General features: G+C 53.5%; 1 protein-coding gene across 1 annotated transcript; it reads right to left on the bottom strand.

Moving 5' to 3' along the window:
* Nucleotides 1-468: 468 nt before the first annotated feature.
* On the bottom strand, nt 469-7,764 carry PGGHG (protein-glucosylgalactosylhydroxylysine glucosidase). Its single transcript, XM_043969713.1, has 14 exons — nt 7,510-7,764; nt 7,074-7,324; nt 6,243-6,453; nt 5,694-6,123; nt 5,432-5,551; nt 4,690-4,821; nt 4,393-4,504; nt 4,217-4,289; nt 3,780-3,916; nt 2,515-2,648; nt 2,233-2,328; nt 1,779-1,876; nt 1,487-1,698; nt 469-1,259 (listed from the first exon to the last, which is right to left on the bottom strand). The coding sequence occupies exons 2-14, from the start codon at nt 7,321-7,323 to the stop codon at nt 1,204-1,206; spliced, it is 2,061 nt and encodes a 686-aa protein (XP_043825648.1). The 5' UTR covers nt 7,324; nt 7,510-7,764; the 3' UTR covers nt 469-1,203.
* Nucleotides 7,765-17,780: the final 10,016 nt, after the last annotated feature.

Genomic DNA, 17,780 nt, shown 5'->3' with positions numbered 1-17,780 from the left:
CAGATGAGATGAGGCTTGCAGAGCACTTAGCCTACATCCCCCTCCCTTGTATCCCAGGGCCAGCCGTAGAGCCCAGCACAGCGTAAATGCTGAATAAAAGAGTTACTCAAGTGGAGGGCCTTTGTCTCCCTCCTTCTCTCCCACTGTTCTCTGCTGTCTCCTCTGGCACACTCCCAGCCAATCCCAGCCACAGACTGATGGATATCACAGGCCCAGCCTCCTTCAGACTCTGCTGGGAGAGGCCTGAGGGTGGGTCAGTGGTGAAAACAGGTACCAGAGTCTTAAGCCACAGAGCCCACAGAGGCCTGAGGGGGTACAGGGATCCCAGTGAGGTGGCATGGGGATAAGGGAACAGGGCAGACTTAGCAGCTGGTTGGCTCCTGGGGGGGAGTCAAAGAGCCTCTAAGGATGGGGAAGGGGGGGAGGAGGGCAGGGGGAGGAAGAGAGCCACTTCATTCTCTTGTCAGCATTTATTGAACCCCTGCTGTATGCAGGCCCCAGGACTAGAGATGGACTCAGTGTGGCCCACACCATTACAAGAACAACTAATGACAGGACTGAGAGAAGGCGGAAGAGAGTGGCGGGCCATCACTTGGGGAAGGAAGGTGTCCTGTGGGGAGTGGAGTCAAGGAAGGCATTCCATGATCATGGAACGTGGAGATGAACATAGGACAGTGACCCAGTACACCCAATGTACCAGAGGAGAATAAAGACTGGCATGGAGGAAGGCCTTGAATGTCACACTCAGGAATTCAGGTTTCATTGTGAAGGCACTAGGGAGTCAATGAGGGTTCATGGGGGATGGTGGGGTGGAAGGCCTTGAATGTCACACTCAGGAATTTGGATTTCACTGTGTAGGCACCAGGGAATCAATGAGGGTTTGGGCGGGGGTGGCTTAGAAAGATGCCTCTGGCAGCCTACAACAGATGGATCTGGGAAGGAGAGGCTGTTGTCAGAGGCAAATTAGAGGAAGCTACTGTGGGCCTGACCCTGACTAGGTCAGGGAGGTGACTAGGCAGAGTCCACAGGCATTGGCAGTGGACTGATGGGGGGTGGGGTAGGAGACAAGCATCAGCAGTCAGAGGACATGCCCCCAACCTGGTGTTTGTGTGTGTGTGTGGGGGGACGACTCAGGATGGAGGGGCTGATGCTCTATCTCTTCCTGCTGCTGGAGGGGCTCCTGCAGGTCGGCCTCCTGGTCTCCTACAAGGGCATTCTCTGGATCCTACCAGCAGCGATGGGGAAGGAGACCTTGTGTCCTGAGGGGAGACCCAGAACCCTGAGGAGGAAGTTGGGAATGGGACGAGCGTGGATCCCAAGGGATGGAGAGGCATGGGGGCCCAGAGGTGGGGGGACGGTCAGCTCTTTAAGAGCAGGGACTATGTAGCTGCAGGGCTCAGCAGAGGAGTGCCTGAAACAGTAGGTACTTAATAAATACTCGGTGACTTGAGAGGAGCCCAAACAAAGGGCTGGGAGGGAAACTTACCCAGGGGCAGAGGCAGCCTCTTCCCAGATGTCCTCAACTCAACCTCCAGTGGATGGGCCCCACTGCCCACCAAGGCCGTCACTTCAATTGTCACCATCTCATCGGAGAAGAAGAAACAGAGCTTGTTCCCCAGATAGGAGACCCCAGTGAGCCACATGGATGGCACCTCTGCTGAACATGTAGGGTCAAAGGCCAGTCCAGCCCCGGTGATCCTGAGAAAGTCCAGAGTGAGAGGTAGGGGGAGGCCAAGGCCCTCCCTTAGCCCCATAAAGAACCCCGAGCCCCCACACACCTGAACCCTGTGAATCCAAACAGCACTGCCTGGAGGAAGCCCCCCATCCCTGTTAGGAAGTTCACAGCACCTGAGCCATCAGCGTTCTCTGTCCACACCTACAAGAACAACTTCCAGGGGGTACCCCTTGGAGGACCCCCTGCCGCTCCCCAATACACCCTCTCAAGGAAGAGGAAGGTGGCTCCACCTCTCTGCTCCCCTCTCCCCCACTCACAACTGGAGCAGTCAGTGCCCGGGGCCAGTTTGAAAGGTTTTGGAGGACTTTCCTCCCAACAGCCTTTGGGGGTCACAGTGAGAGTGAGAAGCCCTTTCTCCATCAGACAAATGAGTGAGCTGAACTTGGAGGGGTCCGTGGGGCCCAGTGGTCCTCGGGTCACCGCAGAGACTCAAGACCAGGGAGTTCCTGAGAACAAGTCCATGGACCTGGGGCCAGGAATGAGGGGTGTGGCCTGACCTTGAAGGGCTCTGAGATGTTGGAGAAGCACTTCTGGAGCTGGGCGTGCGCTTTCTGGGACTCCTTGAGCTCCATCCAGCCCACGGCAAACATGCTCTATGGGACAGGGACGAGATTCCAGAAGCCCTCCCAGAGCCCCGCAGGGAACCCCAAGTCCTAGTGAGAGCAGCAGGGGAGAAAGCCACCTGGTCTCCCCATGCCATGGGTGGGGCCCCCGAGAAACCAGGAGCCTTCCTGCCCACCTGGGGCTGGGGGAGTGGGGCCAGGACAGGTCTCCTTTACCCACGACATCGCGGGGCCCTCAGGGGATGTCACAGCTTCATAGGTCTCCAGGTTCTTCCTCCGAACATCCAGGCTCAGGGGGTAGGGCACTGGGTAGCCCAGGAGGACCACATCAGCCTGCTTGACAGTCTCTCCTTGGGGAAGAGTCAGGGGCCTTCATGAGGGACCACAGGACTGGTCAGGGGTGGGGTGGGGCCGAGGGAGAGAGAGAATTCAGAACTCAAAATGACCAATAAGGGACAGCAAATATGTTTTACATATAATTGAGAAAGATTTCACCAAATAAACTAAATTGTATTTTAAAAATAAATGCGTGTTGAGCAGCAACATGGTACAGTGGGCACACCTGGGTCTGCAGTCAGGAAGACCTGGGTTCAAATGTGACCTCCCATACTGACTAGCTATGTGACCCTGGGCAAGTCACTTCACTGCTGCCTGTCTCAATTTCCTCATCTGTAAAAAGGGAGCAATAGCAGCCCCTGCCTCCCGTGGCTGTCGTGAGGATAAAATGAGGTCCCGCCCATAAAGTGCCTTGTGACAGCTTAACCCTCGGGAAGCCCTTCTTCCAGCTCAAGGTACTGGTCAGAGTGTGTACACAGAGCCTCCTCTCCATCCCCAGTAGGCTTCTACCAGCCCTGGAGCCCTTGCCCCCTCCCCAGGGAGGTCTGAGAGAGGGCTTGGAGCTGGGGGAAGGTCTGGACCAGCTTCGGTCTTGGAGGCTGATGCAGCCTCAGGGGCTGAGGAATATGGCAGGGGAGAACTTCAGGGAAGGCTTGGACAGACCCATGCAGAGGAAGTGGGGCAGAAGCAGGACAGTCACCTAGGGACAGCCCTGCAAGCACGGACAGCTTGGAAAGGACCAAGAACTCTCCCCATGGCAATGGCCTGATGGCTGGCCAGGGCGATGACAGAGGAGCAGGGGACGTCTGGGGGCCTGGCTCAGGGGAGAGGGTCTGCATGTATGTATGTATGCATGCATGTATATGTACAAGCATATATACACACACACATAACAAATGCTCTTAAAAACAACATGTAAATTTATATATACACATACAGATATACATCTGTCTATATGCACATATACACATGTATGTGCGTGCATGTGTGTATGTGTGCATTTGTGCACATGTGCGTGTGCGCGTGCGTGTGTGTGTGTGTGTGTGTGTGTGTGTGTGTGTGTGTGTGTGTGTGTGTGTTTGAGAAAGAGATGGGAGCTGGGGAAATGGGTGGGTTAACAGGACCAGAGACATCCGGTCACTCACCGGGCTCATACCCATCAAACTCTGGGTGATAATTTCTCTCCGGATCAAAAGGCACCTTGATTTTCTCAGCAACCATTGCCCACCGTTCAGGCACTGGCAGACCCAGGTCTCTAGCCAGATCTGCTGCAAAACGTAGGCTGGATGGGAAGCAAGGTGTGGGAGTGAGAGGGCCATGGTCAGGAGGGTAACATGAGCCTCTGAGGACTTCGTCCAGGAGGGTGGATGGAGCTGGGCATGCCTGGGGTAGCTTTTTGGTCAGCGTCAGGTCTGGCAGGGTTGGGGGCAGCTTGGGAGCTTAGGTTGGGGGTAGAGGCCTGGGAAGTCAGGCTCATAGGGGCTGAGTCAATTGTCAGAGTCTGTGGGCCATGCACCACCCTCCCCCATGTCTACCTTTTCCTCATCGCCTAGGCACAGAGGCTAGGGGCCCCGAACCTCACCCGGTCTGAGCAATGACATTGGTGTAGACGGAGTTATTGACACCTGAGTGGTACTCATCGGGGGGCATCACTCCTGGCAAGGGGTATCAGATCCAATCAGTCTTGGGGAGAAGGTCTGAGGACGCTGTGCATCCAAGGCGCTGCCCCTGCAGCCTGCCTTCCCCCCAGGCACTCACCTCGGAGGTGGTAATTCTGCTCCTCGGCACACCAGGTGACTCGGCTGCACCAGAAATCAGCCACGGCCCTGACAACCCCCCAGCCACCGGCCTCTTGGAAGAGCTGCAGATCCTGGGCCAGGGGAGGGCATCGGGGAAAGTCACTGCTCCCATTCCCAGATGCCTCTTTCCAGGTGCCCCCCAGGCCCTAACCCTGTTTTTAGGCATACAGGTGCCTGGCCCCACCATCCTCAAGGAAGCTTCGTGCTGTTGGGTGAAGTCTGTGGGCTTGGGGGGGGGGGGCCGGACAGGGCGTACCTGGGTGGCTTGGTAATAGAGCTGAAAGGCCAGCAGCACCGCCCCATTGACGTGGATCTCCTGGGTCCCATAAATGTCTTCAGGGCAGACCTCCCTGCCAGAGCCAGCACTCTCCCAGGCAAATTTGGCCCCCTGAGAAGGGAGGAGGGAAGGGGAGACCTTGAGGAAGGAGCCCAGACCCTTTGGGAAGGGGTGGGGTGAAGCTGAGGGCACAGTGGCTCCCCCTCTGTTCCCTCTTCCCTTGGGGACTTTGGGCCTAGCACTTAGTGCTCTTGGGCCTCAGTTTTCTCCTCTGTAAAATGAGAGTCCATTCAGGAGTCAGTCCTCTCCCTTCCTATGAAAGCAAAACCCAAGCAGCCTCCGCCATCAGGAGCTGTGGAGGGTGGGCGGGGGCTTCTCAGGCACAAATAAAGAGATCTGGGGAAACTGAGGAGGCTTGGGATGCTGACAAGGCAGCTGAGGCAGAGCCTGGGCAAACGTGTGGAGGCCCAGCAGCTGAGGGCTGGTGGGAGAGGTGGGAGGAAACAGCAGAGAAAGGCCGGAAGTAGCCTGGGAAGGTCACCCAGGACTGAGCCACCTTTTCTGAGATGGACTGAGCTGGGCCTCCCTGGCCCTTCCGACCCCTCCACCTTCTCGGGACCCTCTTGTCAAAGGCCACTCAACTCTGAGAAGAAGAGGGGGCAAGGAGGTGCCCAGCCCCCCTCAAGGGCTTGGAATAAGGGGCAGACCCTGGACTCCCCACCTGGAAGCCCAGCTCCTTGGCATTGAGCAAGGCCCCGTCCAGCGTCCGGACTCGATACTCCAGAAGGCTCCTGGCGGCTTCCTGGTCCAACAGCAGGATGCTGGGAAACATCCAGAGGTCCTAGGGCAGAGGCAGGCTTAGCCTTGGGGGGAGCCAGGGAGGGTCCCAGGCTCACAGGAGTCCAAGCGGTGAAGGGAAGGGGGCTGAGGAGAGCCCAGGAAGAGAGTAGAGGACAGCGCAGGGAAGCCACGGGCAGTCTCACCTGGTCCCAGAAGATGTGTCCCCAGTAACACTCGCCCTGGCGCCCATTGGAAAGGCCTCCGGGGCTGAGCCCGTGGAAAGGCTCCTGAGCACCTGGCTGGGGGAGAGCGCTTAGCGTGTAGTACAGACACCCTCGAAGAGCCTGGCGGAGGGGAAAAGGCCCCCCCAGGTCCACAGCACAGGCCTCCCAGAGGGCCCCCCAGGCGGCACTATGGCTGTGGTAGAGGGCACCTGCGGCCTGCAGTGAAGTGGCCTCCAGGAACTGGCCCTCAGCCTCCTCCTTGCTGCCTCCCACCACGGTAAGGAAGTCCCACGTCTGCATCTCTTCCTCTGACAGCGTCAGTGTTGGAGGAACCGGGGTCCAGAGCATGTGCACCTCCGGTTGAGGTCCCCCTGGCTCCTCTGGGACCAGGGTGTGGCCATATAGGTACCTAGGTGGGTAGAGCATGGGGCAGCTGGAGACAAGCCCCCAGCCCCACTCCCTGACGCTGCCATCCTCCTGGTGCCGCCCAGCAGCCTGCATCTGCTCGCCCAGCCCCCAGCCACTCACCTAGCACCCCGAAAGTCAGGGCCCAGATGCAAGGCCAGATCAGGACTGTGGGGCGTGAAGTCAGCTCGGAGGCGCACAGTGACCGGCTGCCTGGTGGAGCCCACTCGGCTAATGGACACGCTGGAGACCAGCAGGTGGGGGAGGACTCGGTGGGCATAGACTCTGTGGGAAGCCAAGAAGTCTGGGCTTTGGAGGGTGTGGAGAAAAGTACCTGAGGAAGGGGGAAGGGAGTGAGCTGGGTGTGTGAGCAGAGGGGCCCAAGGATCGATGCCTGTTCTCATGCCCATGAAATGGGAGGGAGTCCCCTAAGGCAGCCACCCTGCATGACAAAGGTCTGTGCTGGTTGCCTCCCATCCAGGCATTGAGGGTTGGGGGAGGGAGGGGATTTGGAGAGGTGGAGGGGAGGCTAGGATATTGTCACCATGGCCCCTTGGCCTGCTACTGTCACTCCCTTCTTTGGGAAAACCCCTGTCCTTACCCCATTCAGGGAAGATGGGAACCTGTTCTCAGGGGACCTGGGGAAAGTGGAACCCAGGCAAAAAACTGGAGGGGGAACAGGAACATCACAGGTCCAGAGTATAACGGCCTTTGGTAGCCATTGTGCCCAAGCCCCCGAATTTACAGGTGAGGAAACTGAGGCAGGCAGTAGTGAGGTGACAGCTGGACACTGCCGAGGTGGGGTTTGAACCCAGACCTTCCTGGGGGCCAGTGTCCTGGGGAGGGGAGACAGAGGGGCCAAGGGCAGAGCACCACAACACACTGGGAAAGGTGGGAAGGGGGGCCAAGGAGTGAGGGAGACCCTTGCGGGGCACCAGATAATGGGGACTCCACCTGTGTTGGTGTCCAGAGTAAAGGTCTCCTCTGTGGAAAGCCCAGGGCAGGCTGGAGCCACCAGGCGAACATTGAGGGGGCTGGGAAGGTCTGCCCGGTGCGAGTCGCCTCCAGCTCCGTTGTAGACTCCGCTGACATGCAGGACCCCATGGTACACTTGGGTGCCCAGGTACGAATTAGTCACTGTGGCCAGGAGGCGGGGGTCTTCGGGCAGGGAGCGGGTGGTGAACACGGTGGGGTCGCCCTCCATCCTGGTGCAAGAGTGAGGACCTAGAGGCCTCGGACCAGTCAGGCAGCCCCCGCCCCACCCCCCATGTTGGGAAAGGTCTCCTTCCTCCCCCCTCCCCCCATTCAAGGAGGAGGTCTGCCCCGGGCCGGTCTGCTGCTCCCTCCCTGCCTCCTCCCCTCCTCCCCCCCTCCCTCTTCCCAGACTCACACGAACAGGGTCCGACCCCAGGCCTCTGCACCTGGGGCGGGTGGGTGTCCAGTTCCAGGGCGTCCCAGGTGATTGAGGTCGGCCGAATTCTGGGGCGGCTGACCCTCCCCTCCCCCAGGAAGGCGTTTTATTTCCTGGGGGGTAGGGGTGGGGGCGGAGGGTGCTCTCGATCTCGGGGTTACAGTTACCTGGCTTCAGCTCGCTAGTCTCAGCGGGCACCTTCCTGGGTGGCAGGAGGCCTGGTGGCAGGGTTAGGACTAGTGAGGGGCGGGGTGGGGTGGGTCCCGCCTTCTTTGGGGAGTCGGCAGAGGCACAGGCCCCTCCCCCCCACATCCTCCACGTCACGGGGCAGGAAACTGGCTGCAAGTTTGTGGATTGTCACTTCGGGCGCCTTTGGGCCACCCCGGCCCAGTTGCTTCCCCGTGCCCACGTCCGCCGTCCCCAAGCATGGAGAAGGAGCCCTGGGGTCCTCCAAGTTTGGAAGCCCCGCCAGGGGGAGGGGGCAGGATAGGGCCGGGACCCACTCCTCAGCTCCTCCCAAGGGTCCCGGCTCTTGCCCTTCTTATCCGTGCCCCACCCCCACCCCCACCCTGCCCGGGAAGATGAGAGCTGGAGGGTCACTGAGGAGTCTCTTTGAGGCCCTATGGAGGCGGAGAGGATGCTGACCCCTGCATGGGGGGTGCTGGGAGAAGGGGGGGGGTGTCACAAGATTACAGTACCTTCCTTGGAGCAGGAAGCAACCCCCAGATCTCTAATTTAAGTGGGGTGGAACAAGAACTTGCTGTCACTGACTTCTTTGTTAAAGCCCCTACTGTGGGCCAGCTCCTCTGTTGCGGTTAGCACCAGCCTGAGTAACAGTCTTCGAGGGGGGGAGGCAGGAGGGAGGTGGGAAATGGAGCAGGAAGCCCCGTGTGTCTGGACTGTGCCCTCCTGTCTGATAAGTGGGAAGGGGGGCTGCAGCCCAGTTAGGAAGGGCCTCAAAGTGCAAAGGCGCCTGACCCCAGAGGCTTCGCCAGCGAACCCCTGGAGCTTGTCCACTAGGACCAGGACTTTGGCAGACTTGCACTTTTCCCCTCCGAAGGAGGAAAAAAGAATCTGTTCTGAACTTAACACTCAATAAAAGGGTCATTTCCAAATGAATAGAACTGAAAAACGGCCACTACCCTGTGTGCAGCTCATTCTCCTCTGAGACAGTCCACAGATCACTTTCAAAGCTGGCCTGTTCATCGGGAGCCCTGGCTGCTCTGCCTTCTGTTCTCTTAAACACCAAACTTCTAGTTCCCACTTTGCCTGCTTTCCTTTTCTACAGGGAGCCCGGTGCTGTAGTGGGTAGAGCCCTGGGCCTGGAGTCAAGGAGTTGAGTTCAAATCCAGCCTCAGACCCAACAAGGACAATGATCCAACCTCAGAAAGTAGCTGTGAGATCATATTGTAAAGTGTTTGGCACTTAATAGGTGCTATATTTATTTTCCTCTGCCTCTTTTTATTCTCAGGCATTGACTGATCTCTTCGACCAATACCAGCTCACTCCCATGGAGGAGACCATTCCCCTGATTCCCACCTGGTAACTAGGATGTTCCCACTTGGCTTCAGGCCTTCATGGATTCAGGAGGGTGTTCTCACCTCATCAGGGCAGGTACTTACCGTCCTGTCCCCCTCCCCCCCCCCCCCCCCGACAGATTAGCCAATTAACAGGCTTTTATTAAGCACCTACTATATACAGCCTAGAGGTCCAGCACCTCTGGGGTGAGAGGGGCTGTCGAGCCCTTTTCAGGATGATCGTCCACCCAACCTTCACCCAACTCTCACCTGTGGCTCCAAGAAGCTGTAGCTGTAGTGACCACACCCCATCTCAAGCCATGGGTAAGTTGGGAAGGTGTCCACCCCAAACACATGAACACTTCCCCAGCAGGATGGGTGGTTGAGAACGATTTGTGCCAACGTCCATAAAGCAGGCATTACGGTCAGGCATGGGAGACTATGAGGCTGTCCACTTACCCCTGGGCTGTCACTGGTCATCCTGACTTTGGTTCTTTGATGACTCAGGAAGAGAGAGCAAGGCTTTGCCTCACATCCGATCCGATGAGTCAAGGTATGACCTGTGGTGGCACCAGGACTCTGGGAAGCACCCCCCCACACATATACACACACTACTGTGGCAGGTTCTGGGCGAAGTGCTGGTGATTCAAAGAGCTGCAAAAGACAGTCCCTACCTTAAAGGAGCTCACCATCTAAAAGGGGGAGACAACAACTGTGTAGGAAGGAAATATGACTGGGCAAGTGGAAGGTGGTCTCAGAGATAAAGTGTTGGCAGCCCCCTCCACTCATTTTTCACTAAGTTATCATCCATTTCTTTATTTTCTTTTTTCTTTTGTTCCCCCCAGGGCAATGAGGGTTAAGTGACTTGCCCAGGGTCACACAGCTAGTGTCAAGTGTCTGAGGTTGAATTTGAACTCGGGTCCTCCTGAATCCAAGGCCAGCGTTTTATCCACTTTGCCACCTGATTTTTCTTTTTCTCTCTCTCTTTTTTTTTTTTTTTTTTTTTTTGTTATCATCCATTTGTGACAGAGGATAAGCTGGTGTGAGACAGTGTCCTGGGGAAGAGGAGGCACAGCAGGCCTTGGTCCTGGACCTTGGTGTGGGCTCCCCTTGCCCAGTCTCAGGTGCTTATAGACCCTTCCCTTATTCTTACCAGGAAATCCCCTTCTGGAGGTGGGGCCTGTGACTGGCTTCTTCCTTGCTGCAGTGGGTCTTTCAGGCTTGGGAATGAATGGAAAGAGAGACGGCTAAGACCCAGTCTCCTCCAGATTCCTCAGACATTTATTCTGGCTCTGGGTCACTCACTCACCTCATTTTCCTCCATGTGTGAGCACTTCAGGCTTTGTGTGTGTGTGTGTATGTGTCGGGGGGGGGGGGGGTCGTCAGGGTCAGAGCCAAGAAGGGCCTCCTCCCCCTACCATAGAATTGCTCAGCACAGACTGTACAACTGTGCTCAGTCCCTCTAGAGTGAAGCCTGGGGGTAGGAAGGACAAGGCCTTCTCCTCTCTCCTTCCCCTTCAACCTGCTCTGCCCTGACAAGTGGAGGCACTAGGCCAGATGAGGTCATCAGCAGCCCTGGCCCCTGCCTCAGCTGTCCCCTGAAGTCCATGGCAATGAGGCAGGGGCTCAGTAGGCACAGTGGCCAGTCAGTAGGATGGATAGCCTTGGGCCAGGCTGGAGGCCACAGAAGAGAGAGGCCAGGAGTAATATGTGCTGATGCTATAGACCTCAGGCCTCTGGCTTGCCTAGAGTCTCAGTTGGCCCCTGGCACCTTAGTCACTTCCTGAGGCCTCATTCAATCCCCTAGGGCTTTGGTCACTCTCCCAGGTCCCTGGTCATCCCATGGGGCCTCAGTCATTCCTCCAGGGCCCTGGTCACTCCCTGAGGTCTCAATCACTGCCCTAGGGCCCTGGTTATCTCTAGGGAAAAGGTGATGAGAGAAGAGAGTCAGAGGTATGTATGGGCAGAAGGTCAGGCTGAAGGGCTCAGAGTGCTTGTATGGGGAGAAGTCAGGTGGGTGTGTAATGGGGAGGAGGCTCTGAGAAGGAAGCAGCTGCTGGTTTTCCCAAGAATGGTTCTCTTGAATGAGGGAGCTGTGGGGTGAGAGAGCAGCAGGAATTATCAGTGGAGAGTCCTTGAAGCTGGCTGGCTTCCAGGGGGTACCACAGTGCCCAGTGCACCGGAAGTCCTGGAGACTAGAATATGTAAATATATATTTGACTGCCTCTGTTTCTTCATCTGTAAAAAGCAGCTGGGTGGGGGCAGCTAGGTGGTACAGTGGATAGAGCACCGTCCCTGGAGTCAGGAAGACCTGAGTTCAAATCTAGCCTCAGATGCTTGACATGTACTAGCTGTGTGACCCTGGGCAAGTCACTTAACCCCAGTTGCCTCGCCCCCCCAAAACAAAAACAAACAAAAGATACATTTTTTAAAAAGCAGCTGGGTGGTTCAGTGCCTAGAGCACTGGCCCTGAAGTTGGGAGGACCTGAGTTGAAATCTCACTTCAGACACACTAGCTGTGTGACCCTGGTCAAGTCACTTAAGCCCAATTGCCTCAAACATCTCCAATGGGGCCATTTCCAATCTTCCTGATGTCTATCTTGCCACTGGACCCAGATGGCTCTGGAGGAGAGAGTGAGGCTGGTGACTTCCCGCAGTCGTCCCTCACTTAAATCCTGAAAGTCATGGCATCTCCTCGGTGCCATGGTCCTCTTGCAAATCAAATGCATGTCCCTCTCTTGGTTGTAGTGAGGATCAAATAAGATCATTGTAAAGTCCTTAGCACCTAGTAGGCCCTTTGTGAATGTTTGTGAATATTATGGAGACCAAGCTGAGAGAGAGGTCAGGAGTCTCTCCTTAGAGGCAAGCTTGTTGATTCTGTGAAGTCAGTCCAAAGACACGGATCAAACCCTTTCTGTGTGCCAGGCACCGGGCCAAGCTCAGGTGATGCAAAAAGAGGCAAAAGACTGACTATGCCTTCCGTCAAGGAGCTCACACTCGAATGGGGGAAACAACGCACAAATGAATCTATCCAGACAAGGTCCAGCCAGGACAAATAGAGAAGGCCCTGGAAATAAGGGGTTAGGAACAACTTCCTGAAGAAGGTGCGACTTCAGTTGGAATTTAAAGAAATTGGGCAAGGAGAGCATTCCAGGCATAGAGGACCACCGGAGGTGAAGGGTCTTTGGTTGACAGCCAGGAGGTCAGTGTCACTGGGTCAAAGACTAAGTGTTAGAGAGGAAGGTGTGAGAAGAAGGAAGAAAGGGGAGGGAGGAAGGGGCTGGGGGATGAAGGGCATCACTCTGGAGGCCACTGAGGTTAGTGTGTGTGAGAGACATGATTGGATTTGCATTTGACAGCTAACTAGAGCAGGGACCGGACTTGAGGCAGGCAGGCCCCCCCACCCAGGTGTGAGGTGATGAGGGTTTGTACCAGGGTGAGGGCGGTGCCTGAGGATACCAGAGGTGAAACGACAAGCCTTGGTACCACATTGCATGGGGTGGGGAGGGGATGAGAGAGGGAGCAGTCCCAATAACTCTTAGGTTGGGAGCCTACAATAATAGGGAGGGTTTAGGGGAAAGACTGAGTTCTGTGTTGTATGTTGAGTGTGAAGTGCTACTGGATGTCCACTTGTAGATACCTTAAAGGCAGTTGGAGATGCAGGAGTCCAGGTGAGCAGAGGTAGGGCAGCAAAGGGAGATTTTAGCATTGTCAGTATAGATGTGGTCATTAAATCCATGGGAGCGAAGAGATCACCAGGTGAATTAGTATAGAGAGAGAGCAGATGGCCCACGACAGAACCCTGAGGAATACCCAGAGTTACAGGGTGTGATCTGGAGGAGGATCCCGCAAAGGAGACAGAGGAGGAGGACCAGGAAGGGGGTGGGGGCTCCTGAAAACCCAGAGTGATCTTCTGAAGTCAAGAAGAGCTGAGTTTGAATCTTGCTCCAGAATGATGCCAGGCAAGTCTCAGCTTCATTCTCTTCTTCTGTAAAGCTTGGGTAATATCTGCTGATTGGAATCACATCTAGTGACTGTGAAGGTCACATGAGACCACATCAGTAAACTGTTTTGTAAACCTTAGTGTGTGATGCAAATGCCAGCTACTGTTAGTGTTGTTAATAATAACATTTCTCCATCTTTTCATCTCCAGGACAGATGGAGAAATGAAAGCCAAGGGCAGAGCTGGACCCTGAACCCCGGTGTCCTAATGGGCAGTTCTGGGTCTCTACAGACCTTTCTAATGGGAAGAAAAGAATAAAGTTCTCTGAGAGAGGTCTGAAGGTTGTAACACCTGCCAGGCTCCCAGAAACCTTAGCTCACAGGGGCCCCTCCTGCCTTTAGACAGAGCCTGTGACTCACAGTCTGGACACTGGGTGGCGCCAAGTGCTCACAAATATGTGTCTGGGCTCCACTTGGGCTGAGGACGAAGTGTCCAGAAGTCATGTCCTCCTGGAAACCAGTGAAGGAGGAGGGGGAGGAGGGAGGGGAAGAAGAGCAAGAGGAGGAGAGGAAGAGGAGAGAGGAGGGAGGGGAAGAAGAGGAAGGAGGAGGAAGAGGAGGGAGGGGAAGAAGAGGAAGGAGGAGGAAGAGGAGGGAGGAGGAAGAGGAGAGAGGGGAAGAAGAGGAAGGAGGAGGAAGGAAGAGGAGGGAGGAGGGGAGGAGAGAAGGATAAGTTGTTGGATAAACCAGGGCAGAACTGAAGCTGAACCCCCTAGGATGACTGGCTTCCTTGTTCCTGCCTCTGCCTTGTGGGGCCCAGTCACACCACTTGGGTTGGGATAACCAAAACTCCTTAACAATCAAACCTGAGGGATGAGGAGACGAACTAATTGAATCTCAGCAAGGATGTTGGGAATGGCAGGATGCCCCTGCCATGCTCCCATCTTCCTCTTTCAGCCTGGCCTAGAGAAGGGTGGGGGATGGAGGTGGGGTGAAAGGAGGCCTGTCTCCAAGACAGAGCCCAGGGGGAGAGAGGGCATGGTCCCACCGTTCTGTGCCCTCAGCCTTGGGTCCCTCCCACTAGGGCTGCCTTTGCTCCTACTTCCCTGCTGCTGAACGGAGCTGGAGAACGTCACCACTGCCCTGACTGGCTATGCCACAAATTAGGTCCCATGACGTCCACTGGGCTCTCACTGCTGCCAGGCAATCGTGCTAGAGCTCCCTCATCACTCATTCTGCCCCTCTCCACAGGGGCTCTTCCAAACCTCCTCAAACATCCCATGGCTCTCCTTCCCTCCACCATCTTTTATTTTACAGAAGAAACTTGGGACAATTAGCTCAGAGCTCCTTCTCCTCCTCCTCCTCCCCCATCTCTCAGGTGCCTTCTCCCCATCTCACTTGAAGAGGCCACCCTTCTCCATGCCGAGGCCAACCTGTCCATTGTGTGAGCCATGCCACTCCATCTCCTTTCCTCCAAGAGGCTGTGCCCTCTGCGATCCCCACCCCTTCACTAATCTTCACTCTCTCCCCATCCACCGGCTGCTTCCCTCCTGCCTTCCCCATCTCCAAAACCCTTCCCCCACCTGCTGTCACCCATCCTCCCTTTCGAGGTTAAACTCAAGAAGGCCGAATACACTTGGCACCTCTGCTTCCTTTCTTCCTTTTGCTTAACTCTCTGCAGCCTGACTTTTGATGACATCATTTAACCCAAAGTGACAGATGACCTCTTTGTTGCCAAGTCTAGTGGCCTTTTCCAAGTCCTCCTCCTCCTGGACTCTTCTGTGGTCTTGCACAGTGGTGATCACTGTCTTCTTGATTCTCTTCTCCAGGTTTTTTTGGGGACACCCCTCTTCCCCCAACCAGGCTCTCCCCTGCCCTCTCTGATCACTCCCCTACCTGTCTCCTATGCTAGATTCTCCTCCAGGTGACGCCCTCTAACTGTGGGTGTCCCTCTTCATTACTTGGGGATCTCATTGGCTCCCACAGATTTCCTGAGCATCTCTATGCTGACCGCTCTCAAATCTCCCTGCCTCAGTCTCTCTGCTGACCTCCAGTCTCACATTTCCAACTGCCTTTCAGACACCTTGACCTGGATGCCCAGTAGATATCTGAAACTCAAGTTGGCCAGAACTCAACTTATTATTCTTCCCTCCAAAGCCCTTCCAAACTTGCCTGTTATTGTTGGCCAACATCCTCTCAGTTCCCAACATGAACTTAGTAGCTAAGGGGCAGCTAGGTGGCGCAGTGGATAGAGTACCAGCCCTGGAGTCAGGAGGACCTGGGTTCAAATCCAGCCCCAGGCACTCAAAAAAGCCAACCTAGGAGTTATCCTGGACCCCTCATTCTCTTACGCCCCCTGCCTCATATTAGCTAATTGCTAAGGCCTGTTGATTTATCCCTTGCAACATCTCTTATATGGGTGGGCCAAAAGTCATGAAGGGGTTTCAATATTTAATAACTCCTTTATTTTGTTTTTAATTTACAATACCATAGCATCGTATATAGTATATATAGGAAATGAATTCATATTACGTGTGAAAAATCAAATCTTGTAAGTGGCAAAAAATAAAACAATTCGAAAAATATTAATCACTTATAGGTAAGTGGAGGCAATATAATAAAAATGACAATCTTACCTAAATTAATTTTTTATTTAGTGCTATACCAATTAAACTATCAAAATAATTTATAGATCTAGAAAAAAATAATAAAATTCAACTGGAAGAACAAAAGCCCAAGGATATCACAGGAATCAGTGAAAAAAATATGAAAGAAAGTGGCCTAGCAGTATCAGCCCTCAAACTGTATTATAAAGCAGTAATTATCAAAACAATCTGGTACCAGCTAAGAAATAGAAAAGTGGATCAGCAGAGTAGAATAGGCACACATCACACTATAGTAAGTGACTGTAGTAATCTAGTCCATGATAAACCCAAAGACCCAAATTTTGGAACAAAAAAACATTATTTGAAAAAACTGCTGGGAAAACCTAGAAAACATTATGGCAGAACCTAGGTATAGACCAAGATCTCACACTGCATACTAAAATGAGGCCAAAATGGGTACGTGATTTACACATAAAGTGTGATACCATAAGCAAATTAAGAAAGCATGGAATAGTTTATCTGTCAGATTTATGGACAGAGGAAGAATTTAGGACCAGAGAAAATAGAACAATACATACAAAATATAAAATAGATCATTTTGATTATATAAAATTTAAAAGTTTTTGCACAAACAAAACTAATGTAACCAAGATTACAAGGGAAGCAGAAAACTGGGAAAGAATTTTTGAAACAAGTATCTCTGAGAAAGGCCTCATTTCTCAAATATATAGAGAGCTGAGTCAAATTTATAAAAATACAAGTCATTCTCCAATTGAGAAATGGTCAAAGGATAGGAACAGGCAGTTTTCAGAAAAAGAAATATACACACACACACACACATATATGTATCCTGATGTGTATATATGTGTGTGTATGTATCTATAGCATCAGTATCTATCAATATCGATATAGACATATATAATTATAGATATAGTTAAGATAGATATAGACATAGATACAGATGATATAGATATAGACATATATATAGATGGATGATAGAGATATAGATATAGACATAGACATAGACATAGACAGACATAGACATAGACATGGATATGGATATAGACATAGACATAGACATAGACATAGGCATAGACATAGACATGGACATGGACATAGACATAGACAGACATAGACATAGACATGGATATGGATATAGACATAGACATAGACATAGACATAGACATAGACATAGACATAGACATAGACATAGACATAGACATGGACATGGACATGGACATGGACATGGACATGGACATGGACATGGACATGGACATAGACATGGACATGGACATAGATATAGATATATAGATATAGATAAAGCCTGTCTGGCCAGTGACTTCTGGCTGCTCTCTCTCTTGGCTCCAGGCCTTTTCTCTAGCTGTCCCTTCCAGGTGTGGAAAGTCCTCTCTCCCCCTCCCCCTCCTCCCACCTCCTGGCTGCCTTTGAGTCTCTGCTAAAATCCCACCTTCTCCAGGAGTCTTTCTTAGTCCCCCACAATATATTGCCTTCCTTCTGTTAATTATTTCCTATATACCCTGAATGTAGCTTGTTTGTTTGCATGTGGTTGTTCCCATGTGATTGTTGGTATGTTGTTTCCTATATTAGACAGTGATTTTCTTTAGAACAGGAACTGTCTTTGGCCTTTGGATACTGAGTGCTTTGAAACTGGAGTTAGCATAATGCAAGCGCATGTAGTAGGTGCATAATCATTGTTTATTGGATGCAGTCTGCTGGGTCATACAATAAATAACATTTGTATAGTGCTTAGCAGTGCCTGGCCTATACAGGAGATGGTCTTGAGGAGGGGGCTCCTGGGTGGAGGTGAGCCTAGGCAATGGAGTATAGGGCATCTGGGGCACATGGGCATCGGAGCTTAGATGCAGCCTGAGAGCCTGGCCTTGCTCTGCTCTGCTCTAGGGAGCTGGTGCGCCTGGTGGAGGTGATGGAGGGGCAGGGCTGCAGAGCTGGCACAATCTGTGGCTTCCTGTGCATGGGTGGCTCAACAGGCTGAGGAGTCTGACCCAGGGACATGCTGATTTCCCCACAGAAGAGCAGAGACCCTTGGCAGCAGTGCTGTAATGCTTTTAAAGACGCCCTTGGGCTCACCACAAGGGAAAGATGATGATTCCTAAAGACATGTGAGGCAGCCTGGGGAAGGCAAGGGGCTCCCACCCACCACAAG

The sequence above is a fragment of the Dromiciops gliroides genome, chromosome 6 (genome assembly GCF_019393635.1).
Source record: "Dromiciops gliroides isolate mDroGli1 chromosome 6, mDroGli1.pri, whole genome shotgun sequence".
Taxonomy (NCBI): domain Eukaryota; kingdom Metazoa; phylum Chordata; class Mammalia; order Microbiotheria; family Microbiotheriidae; genus Dromiciops; species Dromiciops gliroides.
This window is presented reverse-complemented; position numbering and strand designations above follow the sequence as displayed.